Here is a 14,017-nt window from a genome sequence, read left to right as displayed (position 1 = left end):
TCAGGCAAAAAAAAAGCCAGCTCCTTCACAATTTCGTCTCCAGAGCCTACGGCACTGTCAAGAGCCAAAGATTCCCTAGGACCTCTCATCTTCTTGACTCCTGGACACTGTTTCCCAAGGACCTGGAGTGTCTTTAATTGCATCTGGGCAGGTGCGTGGTGCAGTCCTCACCAGCACACAATGTGATGTCTCCCCGGGGCTGGCTTATTTCATCCCTCGGTGACTGCTCACTGAGCAGCAGGTCTGCCCCACAGCGCAACAAACTCCATCATCCCATTTAATCCTATGCTGCCCCTGAGGTGGGCGCTATGATCACTCCCATCCTGCAGATGAGGAATCTGAGCCCTAAATAGCTCAGGTGACTTCAGAGATCACTGTGGGCACACTGCCTCCCTGCCCCCATTCCTCCCCAAAGCCTCCCGGACCAGGAGACGGCAAATGCCCCAAAACAAGAGACAGCACCTGCAAGAGGCTCATTCACAGCTGCACACCCAGAGCACGGAGAGGAGAAACCTCTCATCTGAGGATGCACTGTTTAAAAGGAAAATGCACCGCAAGTCTGAGTGGTACCTCTGCAAAGGTGCGATTCAAACCAGGCTCTCTGGAGAGTGGGATGCTTCTGCAAAGACAGAGATTGTGCTTTCCAGCATTTCATGCAGAATTTTAAGTCGATGAGGGGCTTCTGATAGATACTCTATCCTGTTCAGAAACCTGGTGAGCTTCCTGAACCTGGCTGGTGCTGCCTGGCTTTCAGGCAAGAGTGTGGGAAAAGGCTTATATTAGAGTCAGACCCTGGGACTCAGGACTGTGAGTGAGTTCAGCATCCCCAAGCTCCAGATGCGATAAAAGGAAACAAATGCCATCAAGCTGTGTTTGAAGAGAACATTCTTCTTCTAATTAGTCCCTCAACTTCTAACAGCATCCAGAATTGAAAGGATGGGCCAGAACAGTGATCTGCATAACCACACTTGTTTCACTGTGCTCTCAGACACTGCCTTCTACAAATGCTTCGCCTTCAGGGAACCTGAAACATGGAAAAGGCTGGATTTCTCCCAGTTTCACTATTCGTCTGTACTATTATCTCATTCTGAAGCTGTGAAAATGCTCAACTTCCTTTCTGTTTGTAAGCACCATCAATATTTATCTTCCATGTTTTCACTCAGTGGTTTCTCAGCATGGCTAGAACAGGTAGCAGCTTCCAAGTGACATTTGAGTGAAAGCTCTTTTACTTGTAAGGAAAGAAAATCATATTTCTGGAACCTGAACAGCTGATCTGGTCCCTCAGCATCATCCCATCCTCTTCCTGACACAACTGTGGACCCATGAGCTGCATTTCAAGTGGCAACAGGAGATACTGGACATCATAAGGTCCATCCCCTACTACCCAAGCAATGGGACCCTCAAGACCACCTGCCTGGTGCACAGTAGGCCCCACTTACTCCAACATGCGTGTACCTGCTCCCTGTGAGTTACTGGGCACACGGTCTGCACAGTGCCCTTACTGACCACCCCAAGAAAGGGTGAAAGGGTCACAATTTAGCCTCCGTGGATGACCAGAACTGTGTCTGAGAAGACCACGTGGATGAAAAATTTCCAAGCAGAAACTCCTACCAGGCCCCCTGCTATTCCTGGAGGCACTCTGTGGTCTTTGTTGCTAGTTCCAAGGCCCCAAAACATCCAGAGCACAGCTGGGTTGTTTCTCCCTCTCCCTGGACCACGACTTTCTCACTGGCTAGGCCTGTGGGAGCCAGCTTTGCACAGCACCCCTGCACCCAGAACAGCACAGGAAGGCAAGAGCCATGGGGCTCTCGCCACAAGCTGTTCCATGGAACGCCTGCCAAAAGCAAGGCAAAGCCCTGCACTTACTTGTTGCTTGTTCCGTAACTGTCCATGGCAAATGACAGTGAAATGATGCAGATCAGAAGAGGAAAACCTGCAGAAGACCAGAGAATATAATGTTCACTTGCTCCAGTTTTCTTCCCTCCCTCCCCCCTCCCCCTCCTTCCTTTCTTCATTCCTTGTACACCTGATATATGTATACAGAGAGGGAACTATGTGCTAATTGTTGGGACACAGAACAGCCCCTATCCTCAAAGAACTTTTAGTCTAAACAAAGGAATAACACACACACACACACTCATACTCACATGTTCACACTTATGTATTAGACAAAGTGTATGAGTCTTCATCAAAACAAACCACGTGGGTGAGATGTGGCATTGTTACTGGCAGGAAGGGAAGCTCAGCTTGGTCTATCTAGACCTGTGGTTCTCAACCAGGGCCAAGGTGGCCCCACAAGAGAACTGGCAATGGCTTAAGTCATCTAGGGTTGTCATAATGGGATGGAATCAGGCAGGCAGAGGCCAGGGCTTCTGCTAAACACCCTACAATGCACAAGAGTGCCCCACAAGAGTCACCCAGCCCAAGTATTCATAGTGTTGGTTGAGAAGCCCTGTTCCAGAGCAGCGGTGGAAAGGTGTGAGATCAGCTGGGACTGAGGGGACATCGGGCGTGGCTGACTTTGCCACGCACACAGTCCACATTCTTATACTATTCGAGCCCATAATTTCCTTAGGGAACCTATCATGCTCCATCTTTCCATGAGGTCCAGGTGGGCTGGTTTCTTCCTGGCTCTGAGGCATGGGACCCAGGACTGGCTGACTGGAACATCAAATCCCCCAGCCACAGCTATTGGTTCAAAGATAGGCATGTGACCCTGGCTGGCCCAATGAGACTCAATCAAGGGCTTTCTTCGAAACTGCTGAGAAGAAACTCTTTTCTACCGAGCCCCTAAGAGGATAAGGATGTCAGTGAGCTTGGGGTCCGGGCAGCCATTTTGGCACCACAAGAGAGTGCGTGGCTCCAACACAGAGGAGATCAGATCTGAGAAACGGAAAAAGAAAATAAAATCTTGATTATGTTACTTAAGCGCATGGATCAAGCCATATCTGAAGTCCAGCATCTTAGAACTTTTTTGTTATATGAGCCATTACATTCCCTTTTTGCCTTAGCCAGTTCAAGTTGGATTTCTATTACTTGAAACTGAGTGTGACAAATTAAACGTGTTTAATATTTGACAAAGCCAAGTGAGACTTTGGGGGGTGGTGATAGAAGGGAGGCCCACGAATGAGGTAGAAAGCATCTGGATCACAGCAGTCCCCAGAGCTTCGTCATTCTGCAGCGAAAACACTCTATGGCCACACTACTTGTAGAAACTGACCTAACCCAAATCTGAACTGGCCTCAACTTTCACTTTGAAAGTGCAGAGGTTTTGTAGGCTAATGTGTCTTATGACTCTCCAAAAGGAAGATCGCATTGCAACACTCCTCGAGCTCAGCCATCCACGGAATTTGTCTGGAAACATGGCTCTGCTTCCACATGCACATGTGAGCTTTGAAACAGATCCTGCACGAATGGGAATCTGTTTCTGAAAAGAACACACTTCTGGTTACTCAGAAAGTGGGGCATTGTCCACGGGGCCTGCTCTGGTGCAGCCACCCTGAGCACAGCAGCCTCTGTCCTCTGCTCCCTCTGCAGGGAAGGATGGGAGAGAGATGGAGAGACTGCAAAGGACCAGCTCCTTACTCCACCCCTGAACCTTTTCCCCAGGAGGATGCTCAAGAGAAGCAGGGTGGGGGACAGAAGCGCACGAAGAGCATGCGGCTCTCTGCCTCAGTAGCTGAAGTCATACAGGTTCTGGGAGATTTCTGCTCCAGAGGAAGAAGGAGGAGGGAAGGTGGCTCCTGGCATCCACCAGCAGCTCCGGCACCCGCCCGAGTGCCTCCAGGCCACAGCCCTCCAGTGCCCTCTGGGGGCGGAGTACACGCCGTGCCTGCCCTTCCAAACATCAGGGTTTGGGTTTTAAGTTAATTACCCTGGAAAGACATTTCCTGGACAGTCTTGTCTCTGAAATACTTTGTTTTAAATGTCAAAAGGATTTAAATGCATTACAGAATGTCTGGGCAATAAAGTTGTCCAGAAGGAGACCAGGCAGCCTCTGTGGAAGAGGCACACAGTTGGGGCCCAGCAGTGACTGTGGGCCTTTGTCATCCTGTCACTTTGAGTTTCCCTACGTGAGCTCCTCTGCCATTTCTTCCCGTGCATCTACCCCTGTGTCCAGCAGAGGCCAAGCCATGGGCAAGGACAAAGGGTCTGAGAACAGGGTGGGCCCCACTGTCTGCTTTCTCCAAAATGAGCTGCAGGAGCTATGAAGTCTGGATGAGTGACTTTGTGGGGCTTTTTAAGAAGAAAACATTCCTAAGTGGGAGGATAAGAAGAGGGGCAGTAAGATGAAGACAGTGAGTGGGAAGAGCTTGGGCTTTGGGGCCAGAAGACACCTCGTTCTATTCCTGGGGCTGCCTGGGACCAGCTGTGCAGCTGCAAGGAACCAGCCGAAATTCTGTGCTCAGACCGTGGGAATGTAATGAGTTGCCTTCCTCATTAGGGCATGAGGATGATATGAGCTGTCTATGAATGATGAGCCCCTCGATGATGAAGCTAATCCTGCAATAATCTCTATCATCAACCAGCTCAGACCTCACCCCTTTCCCACCACTGCTGTCATCTGAAACTCTCACACAGTAACCCAGGCAGACCTGGAACATGCTTCTGCAGACAATTTGAAGTCCCTCTGGCCCTGTTATCACAAACATTTACTTTGGGTGCTCCTCTTTGCAACACGGTGACCTTCAGAGGGACCGGACTGGTGCTGTCCTTGGCATCTGCCCCCTAAGATTGAGGGGCAGGTGAGGAGCATGTGTTATGAGAGATTAACTGAGGTGGGTGAAGCGAAGGCCTGGGAGGATGGGCGCAGGGGCAAGGTGTCTCGACAGATGGGGTGGAGGGAGACAATACCAGGGAACTGTGGAAGTCACTGGTGCCACCTATTTCCAGATGCCCCACATGTGAGCACAGGGGAGGTCCACACCCCTGCCCCTCGGGGCTCTTGAGGCCATGGGGCTGGTTCTGGGCACTGAGTTGTGTACAGAAGGGACACATGTCTTAAGGGCTGAGCACATGATTTCCAGTGCAGTGTCCTCTCTGACCCCTTCCCTTGCACAGCATCCAGCAATGGCTCGAGGCGGTGCCTTCTCTGTCAGCCTGGGCTCTTCACTGTCCACCACCACTGGCCACCGTGGACATGTAGCATGCACAGGAAAATGATATTTGTTCTTTAAAACCAAGGAAGGATGGAAGCTGTTTGTTATTGCAGCCTTGCCCGCCTACCCTGACTGATCCCCCTCCTGTGATCGTGGCATTATGCAATCTCCCTGGAATGAAAATGCAGCTTCAGAGAAAGGTGGGGCCTGGAACTAAGATTAAGTTTTGTCCCCAGAGGAATAGGAGCTCACAAAAGAAACTAAGTTGCAATAAAGAAAAATAAAACGAGTTACATTCTCTTCACCTCTGAGTTTGCAATCAGAGTTTCTTGTCTGCTTCAGTGATACGTAAACTCTCCAATGCTTGTCACTCTGCCCTCCTGGCTACCTTGTGGACTCCTTGAGGACAGAGGCTATCTGTCCCTCCCTTCAGAGTTCCTCGCACAAGTCTAGCAGTCAACAACACCTTAAGGTAAGGTGTGGATTTGATGCCCCACCCCCACCCCACCTCAGCTTCAGAACAGTCTCTAGGTTTCCAAAAAATAATATTGCTCAAAAACTAGAGTAAGGCCAGGGTGAAATCTGCAGGAAGAAGCCACCTCCCAGGGGCTCCCCCCACCATGCTCTGGGTGGGCCTCCAGCTCCTTAATTAAAAACCGAAGGTCGAAAGAGCCCAACTGCCTGCAGACCCCCCGACTTCAGCTTGTAGCCAGCTCCAATCCATTTGGAATGAAAGACACAGTTCTTGGGCTCCTGATGAAATTAATTAAGGGAAAGCTGACAGGGAGATAGATGGAGGTTGCAGGACTCACAGAACCAGCCAGCGCTCCATTTGCAAGAGCTGTGTTAGGGACTACAAGCTCAGTCTCCTACTGGGGCCGCATTGGTATCAGAAACCACACAGTTGTAGCCGCTGTTGTCAAGGAGGAATATAAACTCAGGGCATCGGATCTCCTCATTTTTCAAAAGAACTTTGTAATCTTGTGTAAAATCCCTCAATCTTAAAATATTGGCAAATAATTCATTTTTTCCCTCCAGCATTGTGCAGATCAAATAAAACATCCTTCCAGGCTGGATTGGTTTGGCTTAGATTCTCTGTCTGTCACACACACACCCCAACCCTATCCTATCGGCGACACAGACAGCCCCGCTACATAGATTCCTCTCACTCTAGCAACAAATCCTGCAGACACTTTTCGTTCACCCCAGCTGTCTTTTCTGTGGCTTATGGAGAGTGTGAGTGTGTGTGCGTGCACACATGCACATATGCCTCTAAATTACATGACTGTACCCATAAAGAAACTATAATAAACTACAGATAGTTGGCCGTAAATCATCCTCTAAATCCTCCCTGATGAGGTCAGATATCATCAGAAGGAGCAGCTCTCCTCTCTGGGGCATCACAGAGGCCTGAAGAAGCAGTTCATGCGTGACCTGGAGGGAGGGCAGAGGACACGGGTCTCAGGACCAGCGTGTGCAAAAGCATCCTCGTGATGATACAGCATGAGCAGCGAGGCAGGACGGAGGACATCCGTGGTGACTCGGGGAGCTCCCTGCATGACCAGCCGCAGTCTGGAGGTGGCTGCCCAAGTGGCCTCTTCAGTCTCCCCAGGGAGCCACGAGGGGAGCACAATTTACCTCCACTTAATCCTCAGATAAATTACATTTGCCAACTCAAAGCACAAAGTAAGCCTGTTTACCTGCTACTTGCATAATGAAGACTGTGAAAATTAAATGTATTTGAAACAAGTAGCAGGTCCCTCATGTCTGGTCAGTGTTTCACAACAATTGCGAGAATGCTAAGTGTCAATGCACAGCCCAACCCAGAGCCTCCAGTGCTCACTGGGACCCCTTGGGATGGGCAAGGGCAAAGCTCAGCAAAGAAGCCACATCACTGGGGAGTTGACTTCCAGAATGACAGCACAAGTCGCTCAGCAGACCCCTCCCCAGAGACAGCTATCACTCATTTAATTCTCTGTACATTTTCCTAAGGGTATACAGCAAATTAAGAAAAACTGGCTCAAGAAAATCTACTAAATCTTGTAAGAAGACTGAGTCTGTGGCACTTCAGCCAAAACCTGCTTCCCTGCCCAGCGTGGAGTGAGACAGGCTCTGCTCCAAGTAGGTGTGGGCAAGAAGACAGGGCTCCACTCCCTCCAGCTCCTAGTCCAGGGCTACGGTATCTCCCCAGGCTGGGGGAGGTGGGGAAGGCTGCCGGCATTTCTCATTCCCCCCAACTTTGTGCTTTAGAAGCTCTACTCCAGGTAAAAGCAGCTGAAAGGTTGGGACTCCCTTCCTCCTCCAACTCAGAGTATGCAGGGTCTGTCCAGGTGTGGCAGGCTCAGAACACTGGGGCCTCACTGCCCTCATCTCTGTTGACGCACAGGGCAGAGGTTCTACACTGGGAGAGACAAGCTCTGAAGATTCAAAGCTATTTCCCCCACTCAGTGCCCTGCATGAGAGGCAGACATGTCACTCCACAAAAAGTGGGCCACTGTCCTTGCCTGCAGCTCCAGAGCAGTGCCTCAGGAATTCTTCCCAGGAAAACAAGCTACCCATTAGGTTAAAGAACTCCAAAGTGCTCCCCATGGGAACTGATTTGAACCAGAGTGGAGAAGTTCAAGCCTGAGGTAGTCTGGGAAAGAACAGAACCTTTGCAGCAGGGAATGAAGAGGAAGCTGGTGGCTCCGTGACAACACCAAGATGAACCATATTCCAGCTGGTTTACCGGAGAGAGCCAGGGAAGGGACAGCTAAGGAGCCTTCCTGGGGTCAGAACAAACCTCAAAGACTGGCCTCAAAAATACCCCTATGAAGGGGCCTGGAATTTTTTTTTTTTCTCAAGAAGATGGAAATATTTTTATTTTTTATTATTTTTTTATTTTATTATTATTATACTTTAAGTTTTAGGGTACATGTGCAGAGGATGCGGAGAAATAGGGGCCTGGATTTAATCAGATCAAGCTGTAGAGCAGCATGTGCCCCAAGCTATTGTTGGAAACAACAGAGCCACAGGCTGGCAATTATTGGAAGCTAACAGATGGTGTCATACAAACATAAGCAGATAGCTTGAGAAAGAGGCCATGGAGACACACAGAGAGAGCCCTGCTAAAACCACTGCCATCCCAGGGTGACTGCACATGCCTAAGACTGCCCTCTGGGGAGTGATGTCAGAGGAATCACACCACAAGGGAAACAGACTGTGCTAAATAGTCCAGCCAAGTTACTAAACAAATAAATAAGCAAGCAGGGAGAAGCCACGAAGGAGGGAATCAGTATCAAGGGTGGTTACAATGTATCATCTAAGATGACAAGTCTTCAACAAAAAACTATGAGATATACAAAGAAACCAGAAAGTGTAACACATACATGGGGAAAAATCCAGGCAACAGAAACTGCCTGTGAGAAGGCTCAGTTGTCATATTTATCAAAAAAAGAGACTTCAAAGCAATCATTACAAATATGTTCAAAGAACTAAATGAAACTATCTTTGAAAAAGTAAGGGAACGCATAACGACCCTGCCTCATCAAACACAGAATAGCAATAAAGAGATCAAAATTCTAAAAAAAGAACCAAATGAAAATTCTGCAGTTGAAAAGTATAATAACTGAAATTTTAAAAATCCACTAGAGGGGTTCCAAAATAGATCCAAACTGAAAGAAGAATCAGTGAACCTGAAGAGAAATAAAGAAAGATTATGCAATTTGAAGAACAAAGAAAAAAAAAAGAATGAAGAAAAATCAAGAGTCTCAGAGAAACGTGGAACACCATTAAGCATACCAACCTGTTCATAATGGGAATATCAGAAAGACAGGAGACAGAGAAAGGAACATAAAAAGTATTTCAATAAATAATGGCTGAAATGTTCCCAAATTTGATAAAGAGAATTAATCTACACATCTAAGAAGCTCAATAAACACCAAAAAGTGGGCCAGGCATGGTGGCTCACACCTGTAATCCCAGCCCTTTGGGAGGCTGAAGTGGGCGGACTGCTTGTGCCCAAAAGTTCAAGACCAGCCTGGACAACATGGAGAAACTCTGTCTCTACAAAAATACAAAAATTAGCCAGGCATGGTGGCATGTACCTGTGGTCCCAGCTACTCAAGAGGGTGAGGTGGAAGCATCACTTGAGGCTGGGAGGTGGAGGTTGCAGTGAGCCAAGATGGTGCCACTGCACTCCAGCCTGGGTGATTGAAACCCTGTCTCAAAAAGAAAAAAAAAAACAGGTAAACACAATGAGATATACACCCAGACACATCAGAATTAAAATGCCGAAAGACAAAGAGAAAGCTTAAAGGAATCAACAGAAAAACAATTCTTCAAATACAAGGGACCCCAGTAAGATTAAGTTTTGACTTATTATGAGACACAATAGAGCCAGAAGGCAGTGAGATGACATAATCAAAGAATGAAAAGCAAAAAAGAATCTTATATCTAGAAAAACTACTTTTTAAAAATGAAGGTGAAATAAAGGCATTTCCAGATAAACAACAATTAAATCTGTTGCTAGCAGACATGCCTTACAAGAAATAACAAAGAAAGTTCTCCAGGCTGAAAGCAAATGACCCCAAAAAGGAATCTTAACACACACAGAAACATATATACACATAGCAAGCAACACCACCAGATGGAAACTCAAATTCACAGGAAAAAATACAGAGAATCAGAAATGGAAATCAGAAGGTTAATGTAACTCTATAAATATGTACTTGCTCTCCTTTTATCCCAGCTTCTTTAAAAGATACAAGATTAAAGAAATAGTTACAAAAATGTATCACTGAATTGTGCCTTATACAGATGTAACATGTATAGCAATAATCACAGAACAAAGGAAGACAGAATATGCCCATATAAAAATAATGTTTATATCTTGTAATTTAGTATAAATTTGGAATAGATTCTAATATGCTAAGATGTATATAGTAAGCATTAGGTCAATCGCTAAGAAAATAACCAAACAAAAAAGTGAAAAAAATCATTAAGAGAATTAAAGTGTTACACTAGGAAATATTCACTTAATTCAAAAGAAAGAAGTAAAGGAAGAATAGAGAAACAAAACAGATAGTAGACATATAGAAAACAAAGAGAAAAATTGTTGATGTGAATCTACCATATAAATCATAACATTACATGGGAAAGGATTAAATGACCCAGCCAAAAGGCAGAAATTGCCAATTTTTAAAAATCCAATTGTATTCTGTTTACAGGAGATAATACCTTAGGTTCAAAGATACAAATAAGTGGAAAGTAAAAGGATGGAAAATATATATACTCTGCGAACAGCAACTGCAAGAAAGCTGGAGTGACTCTACTAATCATATGGGAGAAACAGACTTTAAAATAAAATACTAGAGATGAAGAGATGTTTTATAAATGTAAAAGTATCAACTCATCAGGAAGATGCAAGTATAAACATATGTGTACCTAAAAACAGAACCCCAAGTGACAGGAAGCAACATCAACAAATTGAAGGGAGAAAAAGACAATACAACAAGTGGTGACTTCAATACTTCAGTAATGGACAGAACAACTGGAAAAAAGATCAGCGAGGAAATAGAAGACTTGAACAATACTATAAACCAACTTAGGCCTAACAGATATCTGTAGACCACTCCATCCAACAGCAGAATACACATTTTTCTCAAGGGCATATGGAACACTTTCCAGGGTAGATACTTACTAAGGCATAAATCAAACCTTAATACAGTTAAAAGGACAGAAATCATACAAAATATGTTGTCTTTCCATAATTAAATAAAATTAGACATCAATAATAGAAAAAAAGTGAGAAACTCATGAATATGTACAAATTAAACAACACAAATAATCAATGGGTCAAATAAAAATTAAATAAATTTGAAAATACTTTGAGATGAATTTAAAATGAAGACACAAAACATACAGGATGCAGCTAAAGCCGTGGGTAGAGGGAAATATATAACTATACGTGCCTATATTAAAAAAGAAAATCTCAACTCAGTAACCTCAACTTTCACTTCAACACACTGGAAAAGAAGAAGAAACTAAAGCTAAAATAAGCAGAAGAAAGGAAATAATGAAGATTGAAGCAGAAATTAAAGAAACAGATAATAGAAAAACAAAAAAGAAAATCAAACCAAAAGTTGGTTCTTTGAAAAGATCACCAAAATTGTTAAACAAGTCAGGAATGTTGGAAATGTTTCCAAGTGATGGGGAATTTTTGCCTTTGATTAGCCAGTGGATTCTCCTTCCTATCTGGGTCTCCAGGAAGCACCAAGAAGGATAATATGAAGATGAAAGCACATCTGACTTTCCCTGTCCCATCCTATCAAACCCCATTCCCACCTCCCCCCATCCCCACCTGCCCTTCTGTCCCCACTTCCACCTGTCTCATCCTGTCCTACCTGCCCCATCCCCACCTGTCTCTTCCTGTCCCTCCTGCCCCGCCATCCCACCTGCCCTGCCCCACCTACCCCATCCCATCCCATAGTAGTAACGGTGCTTGCTGTCCTCCGACCCAAAGACCTTGATCACCATGCTGTAGAGGTGCAGCCCCTCCACCAGCATCCATGCGAAGGCACTCAGGAAGAAGTAGTGTAGGAGCACGGCCATCACCCGGCAGGGGGTCTAGGATTTAACCAGAGATGGGAGGTGAGACAGCCCTGGGTGGGCCCTGGGCGGGCCCTGGGCGTGGCTATGGTCCCAGCCTCCCAGTACCCATGTCCTGGGCCGTCTTTTGGTCATGTGACCATGTTTCTTCCCAGGGTATCTTCCTGTTGCTCAAGCCCAGGGATTTGGGTGTAGCACTTGACTCAGGGCTAGCCAATCACAACACCATGTTGCCTCCAGGGATGCTGATTGGTTTAGGAGAGGGCACAGGACTCAGGCCCAACCAATCAGCAAAACTATCCATTCCTTGCAACAGGATTGGCTAAGGGATGGGCACATGACTCACCTGGTCCAATCAGGGTGGATTCCGGGGCTAAGGCAGGGACTATGGAACAGTTTCCCTCCCTTCAAGTGAGGACTGGAGCAGGGAACTTTGGAAGCCACGTGGCTCCCAGAGAGGTGTGGAGCCTGCCGCCTGCCATGTGGCTGAACCCTACATGCTGGGACTTCTAGTTCTAACTAAATTGACTGCAGCTTCCAAGTTGTAGTTACCCAGAACTGAAAGGGGCTCAGGCGACCATGCTGCTCCACAGGCTTCCCCTCAATAGGGCTCAGGGACAGAAACGCAGGGCCTTGGGAACCTCTCCATTCCTCGCCTGGGGCCTGGAGGCCCCAGGTGCCCAGGACGGACAGTTGGGCCCTGCACAGCGCAGCCTCAGATCCTCCTGGGGCTCCACTCATCTGCTCCCTGTGAGTCCAATTGCTGGGAACAGCCAGGGCTTGTCCCTTAGCTCTAGATAAAAGGTCCAGGAAACCAGAGCCCAGGAAGGAACACAAACCAAGGACCCCAGGACAACCCAGCTCTGCTGGTCTCCAAGTTCTGTCCTTCAGATGTGCCCAAGGCAGTTAGTTCTCAGAGAAGGAATGTACAAGCCACTAAATGTGTTTCTTGTCATCACGATCTATCTAGATACAAAATAAGACATACCTATTATTTTTGTTGGCTCAGCAACCCCTGGCCCTGTGTCTTCCAGGACCAGCTGCCCCTTTCCCTTGGGGAGCAGCCCCTCCCTACCCCAGAGGCTCTGGTGGGACCAACCATTACAATCATCCTCTCCCATTTGGGCACAAAGGTTTACCCTGTAGGAATATCACTCAAACAGGACCAACTGGGGCCCTTCCCTGGGATTCAGACCCAGGTCTCTGGGAGAGCGGGACCCATCAGAGCCCTTCCCTGGGATTTAGACACAGGTCTCTGGGAGAGTAGGACCAATCAGAGCCCTTCCCTGCGATTTAGACACAGGTCTCTGGGAGAGCGGGACCCATCAGAGCCCTTCCCTGGGATTTAGACACAGGTCTCTGGGAGAGTAGGACCAATCAGAGCCCTTCCCTGGGATTCAGACACAGGTCTCTGGGACAGCGGGACCCATCAGAGCCCTTCCCTGGGATTTAGACACAGGTCTCTGGGAGAGCAGGACCCATCAGAGCCCTTCCCTGGGATTCAGACACAGGTCTCTGGGAGAGCGGGACTCATCAGAGGCCTTCCCTGGGATTCAGACACAGGTCTCTGGAAGAGTGGGACTCATCAGAGGCCTTCCCTGGGATTCAGACACAGGTCTCTGGGAGAGCGAGACCCATCAGAGCCCTTCCCTGGGATTCAGACACAGGTCTCTGGGAGACCAGAACCAATCAAAGCCCTTCCCTGCGATTTAGACACAGGTCTCTGGGAGAGCAAGACCCATCATAGCCCTTCCCTGGGATTCAGACACAGGTCTCTGGGAGAGCGGGACCCATCAGAGCCCTTCCCTGGGATTTAGACACAGGGTTCTGGAGGAAAGATGCTCTCCCAGTCCCCTAGGGCCACCAGCTGGGATTATAGACACCTGGAGCTGCTGCAGACCTGCCTCCCCTCCTGCTGCCAGCACACAGTGGGATCTCGCTCCCCAGTATGGACTTGGACAGGCAGCGTCAGCATCACCTGAATGATTGATAGAAATATAGCATTCTGGGCCCCACCCAGAGCTCCTAAACCAAAATCTGCACTGTAAGGAATCCTCATGGGAGGTTTCACACTGGAGCCTGAGAAGCGTCCAGCAGGAGAACATGAGGCCAGTGCACACCCAGTCCATTCCACGGTGCGTCCAGGAACTTCGCGGACGCTCCCCTGAGTCTGAGGTGGGGTGCCCTGGGAGGGAGGTGCCTGCTGCCACAGGAAGGTGGGTCTGTCCATAGGCAGCAGCCCCAGGACATGCATGGGGACAAAGGGCTCTGCTGGGCAGCGAGGAGGACAGGCTCTGCTGACCCGCTAGGCATGGGATAAAGCGTTCATC

General features: G+C 47.7%; 1 protein-coding gene across 2 annotated transcripts in view; it reads right to left on the bottom strand.

Moving 5' to 3' along the window:
* Positions 1–14,017, bottom strand: part of ADGRD1 (adhesion G protein-coupled receptor D1) — a 185,927-nt gene that overhangs the window by 20,166 nt on the left and 151,744 nt on the right. For both annotated transcript variants that reach the window (XM_024256382.2, XM_024256383.2), the window contains 2 exons: positions 11,552–11,705; positions 1,867–1,933 (listed from right to left, as the gene is read on the bottom strand). In XM_024256382.2, coding sequence (XP_024112150.2) covers positions 1,867–1,933; positions 11,552–11,705 — 221 coding nt within the window. The remainder of the gene's footprint in view (positions 1–1,866; positions 1,934–11,551; positions 11,706–14,017) is intronic.

The sequence above is a fragment of the Pongo abelii genome, chromosome 10 (genome assembly GCF_028885655.2).
Source record: "Pongo abelii isolate AG06213 chromosome 10, NHGRI_mPonAbe1-v2.0_pri, whole genome shotgun sequence".
NCBI lineage: Eukaryota > Metazoa > Chordata > Mammalia > Primates > Hominidae > Pongo > Pongo abelii.
Note: the sequence above shows the minus strand (reverse complement) of the source record. Positions and strands in the feature narration are given on the sequence as shown.